The following is a 4,347-nucleotide window of genomic DNA, read 5'->3' on the forward strand; positions in this document are numbered from 1 at the left end:
ATTCATCTGTCTCTTCCAAGAGGTTGGCTCCTCAGCCTGTAAGATCCTATCTCCCAAATGTTTCTCAATGTGCTTCTAATTGAAGTGTTCCGCTCCTCCAGGGTTAAGTACTTCTGCCTGGAGCTCTGAAGAGGACCACGTACTGAGGATTCTGTGCCCCACTCCTCTATACTCCCTGCTCACCAACCCCTTCCATTTCTGGCCTCAATGATGTACAGGTCTTTCCTGGAACATGTCTTCTGGTACATTCCTTCATGGCTCAGTTCTTCTGCACACCATATGCATACCCTACTTGTGCTTGTCTGGCAAACTTCGAGTCTTCTTAAAATTTTATGCCCCTGTGAAGTTTGTTCATTTCCCTCCAGATGCTAGACATAGTCCAGGCTGGCTTCAAGCTCTTAGTCCCCTGCCTCAGACTCCCAAGTACATTAGCCATCATGTATATATTAGCCTCTATATAATCTTTACTGACCTTCCAAGGTAGAGTTGAACATAACCTTCCAGAGGTTTCCCCTCATCTGTGGCACACATCTCTGTTTAGGCACTTATCAGAGTGTAATCCCAATAATCCCAATCCAATGACTAGAGAATCCGAGTGTTTCTAAAGAATGTGGACAATATCTACTTAACCACTGTACCTCCATGACCTGGGTACAGCTCCTAACACAATTGTCTTAGGAAAACCCATTTGTCTTAGGAAAACCCATTTGTCTTAGGAAAACCCATTTGTCTTTGAATGCCTAAAAGGCCTCAAAAATTAAAAAATAAAATAAAATAGAGGATCCTGTCAGCCAGTTAGTTGAAGATTTACTTTAACTTAAACATGGTAGGATAATGACTCGACAAAAATTGCAAACATCCTCTACTGTTGTCATAGAATTGAGAATTTCTTGAAGGTGTTTAGGTATGTGTGGGGCTGGGGAACTGTGGGACTCAGGGGAGCAGGCCTGGAGCAAGAGTGGAGTTGGAGGTGTGTCCAAACTCCAGAAATCTTGTCCTGAGATCAGCAGGAGTAGGATGGCTGTGTCTCTGCCTCCCCCCCACCCCCACCCCAGAATGTCACAAGGCCAGGTAGCCAAGTTAAACATCCTCTCCCAGTCTAAGGTCATCTCCAACAGCACCTGGAGTTCCTTCTTATGCAAATGAGGCATCCCAAGCACCCTTGCACTGGCCAATGATGTACATTCACCCTGATAGCCCTTACTCAATCCCACAAAGGTTTGAATAGCTTTTGTTCCCCCAACTAAAATGAGCTATCTCACAGAAGCTGTCTCCAGAGATTGTTCTCACAGCATTCACCGGCTGCCTGAGCTTCTGCCTTGCTTCCCTCTCAGAATCCATGGCCGTTCAGGATGCTCTGAAGGGAAGCCTGAACAGCAGGAGCATTCCTGTAATCCCAGTACTTACAAGTCTGGGGCAGGTAAATCACAAGTTTGAGGATACCCTGGGCTATTATATAGTGAGACCCCATTTCAAAAAAATCATTTGGGAAAAAATATTATTATTCTTATGAGCTGTTAAATAAAAGAGGATATATTTTAGGTTTGGCCCACACTATCGATAAGATTGTTCACAACTCAAGCTTTTTTGACTTATAGGTCGCTGCCCATTGGTCAACTTTCACTTTTTCTTGTTGTCTTTTATTCTCCAGCACTGAGAACCATCTCAATTGATAATTATAATAAATCAAGAAATAAACATGCAAAAGACTTGTATAAATTCTTTTAATCCAAGCAAAAACGTGGCCTTTGGGACTCAGTGGAGAGCTGGGATTTATCAATGGCTTTACAGCTTATCAAGAGCTTCTACACTGACAGCAGTATTTAGTTTCACTGTAGAGAACAAAAGGGGATGTAAGAGAAACATTCAAGAAATAGCAAAATAGGGTTAGGTGCTTGAACTCAAGGGCCAAATTGTAGGCAACGACAGGTTATTGAAATATACTCCAACAGACAGTGGACTGCTGGGCTTCAAGGTTATACCAGCTCCTACTCCAGACAGTGTGGGAGACAAGGAGGACGCTGTTGGGATAGGGATTTTGAAAAAGGAAAATAACGAACAAAACACAAACATAACACAAAACACAGTTCCTGTGAAAATGAGATATTAGAACGCTTGAACAAACTCAAACCAAGTTCCTACAGGTTTCTATTGATCTTGGAAGTCCTTCTTCCTTCCGAGTTGAAGTTAAAAAAACAGGCAGGTTTAGAGTCAACCAGAAGAGTGATGTATATTTAATAAGGCCTTTTCAGAGTCATAGCAGCCAGCATTACAGGGGACTAAAATGTTTAAGATGGAGGTAGGAGGAGGCTTATATTTCTTAATCTGGATACACTGTGCCCCTTAGCTGACGGTGATTACTAGTTGGCAACTGCTGCAGAATAAGATGCAATTGGTGGCGGAGACATGCTGCCTCAAGGGTTAAACTTTAAACCACAACTTTAATACAAAAAGAGAGCAAAAGTATATTCAATGTAAATTAGAATTTTCACTTTCAGTCCAAAATACATCTCCTGTATTAACGCTAAGTTGATTGGCTGAATTGGTCACGTTGAATAATGAAAGTTTTATAAAATGTATAGTTTTAGAGTAACACTTAGTGGCCAATATTTTTTTTTTCTCTTTTCTGGCAGTCTTAAAATGGACAGTTTCTTGTGTTTTAAAATTAAAAAGCTGCGATGACAGGGATGAAGCTCAGGAGACTTTACAGAATACGTGAGTCATTGGGTGGCATCGCCAACACTGCAATAAAATACTGGGTGCAGGTCAAGTGGTGCTGGTAGAATATCTAGCCAGGTTGCTTCATCCCTTTTCCCAATCCCAGACAGAAATCTCATTGGCCTCCTAATCAACTAATCGTTTAAGGAGTTTAGGATCTGGTCTAAGACCCCTTGGAGCCATTACTGAGTCCATTAAAAGTAACCACAGAAAAGCTAACATAGAGACGTGTTTCTTCTACAAACTTCAGTATTATTAACTAGTATAAATCTTGGGCTTCTTTCTCATTTAAGAACAGCAAATATCTATGCAGAAATGGGTGTCCTCATTATCACAACTGGACCATATCTATGTCCAGAATTAGAGTAGTTTTACCATGGTTGGTTGGTTGCTTGTTTTTGTTTGACAACTGCGATGACGGGAGAAGGAATACATAGATACAGGTTTGGCAGCCACGCAAGGCTAACAAAGGGGTTACTCTGGCTTCAGGACAGAAAATAGCTGCTCATCAAGCCCTGGAACAGTTTCATATCCACTCCCCAGAGTCGAGTGTGGATCACTGCCACTCACTGGTGAAGGGAGAAGGCCACTGCCGAGCTCTCTGCCACCTGCAACTCTTGATTTGACTGTTCCCACCAGCCCTTCCAGAGATCTGAACGTGGACGAATTCTTCACATCTCCAAGCTTCCTGCAGATGGCAGAACCCACCGAAGCCAGGGCAGTTGACGTCTTCTGCTTCATGTAGGTGTTGGAGGCCTGAACATCATGCCAGCTCTTAGACAGATTCTGCCTCAGTCCCACCAAGGGCACGCAGCCTAACTTCCTCTTGAGTTCGCCACACCGCTTCTCTTTGGCTGCAAGCAGGTCACGTAAGTTTAAGATCTCTTCCTCCAGTTTAGTAAGCTCAGATTTGAGCTCCAGTTGCTCAGCCTCTGTCAGATTTGGTTCTGAAGCTAGGCGGGATTCATTTGTGGACGCAGAGGTCTCTGTCATGGCATCTGGAACAGGCAAGGAAAGATCTTCATTCAGAGAGTCCAGGTCCAGGTCTTGGTAGACGGAGTCCAATCCTTGGTTTGAGGAGAAACAGTTGGGGCTGGTGGAGCTGACAGCTAGGCCTGCAGGCTCAGACTTCTGGCCAGTGGGACAGGACTTGAGGTGAGACTGGTCCATATCTTGGCCGATGAGTCTACGTCCTGTCGAGAGGAGTGGATGCTTTTGATGAGGATCCACTTCCGGGTGGTAGGGGTTGGATGTGGGTGAGAGGCACGCCTCAGGGGCGGGACTTCCGGCCCAAAGGGCTGGGGGTCATGGGCACTTACTTCCATTTCTGACTGCTCTATGGGGGTGTTTCAGGAGATTATTTCTGCATCACAAGGTCCTTGTGAGGCAGGCAGAGCCCAGATTATAATCGAGAGACATTTCTTTTGCTCTAGCACTTGGAACATAGGCCAGGTGTGCACACCAAATTGTCTGGCGCCCCTTTTCTACCACATGAGCAGTTTCCAAACCGGTGGAGATCCGTAAGAGGTTACTCTAACAGAAACGTGAGAGGAACCCAAAATATAAGATAAATAAATACTTAGGATGGGGTGTGGAACTCAAATTTCCCAGGCTCCCCCACCTCCTCAT

At 44.3% G+C, this 4,347-nt stretch overlaps 1 protein-coding gene across 1 annotated transcript; it reads right to left on the reverse strand.

Moving 5' to 3' along the window:
* Positions 1-1,823: 1,823 nt before the first annotated feature.
* Tpd52l3 (TPD52 like 3) lies at positions 1,824-3,913 on the reverse strand. The gene has a single exon (XM_021151957.2). The coding sequence runs from the start codon at positions 3,886-3,888 to the stop codon at positions 3,193-3,195; it is 696 nt and encodes a 231-aa protein (XP_021007616.1). The 5' UTR covers positions 3,889-3,913; the 3' UTR covers positions 1,824-3,192.
* Positions 3,914-4,347: the final 434 nt, after the last annotated feature.

This window comes from Mus caroli, unplaced genomic scaffold (genome assembly GCF_978045245.1).
Source record: "Mus caroli unplaced genomic scaffold, Mus_caroli_1 scaffold_20, whole genome shotgun sequence".
Classification (NCBI taxonomy): Eukaryota; Metazoa; Chordata; class Mammalia; order Rodentia; family Muridae; genus Mus; species Mus caroli.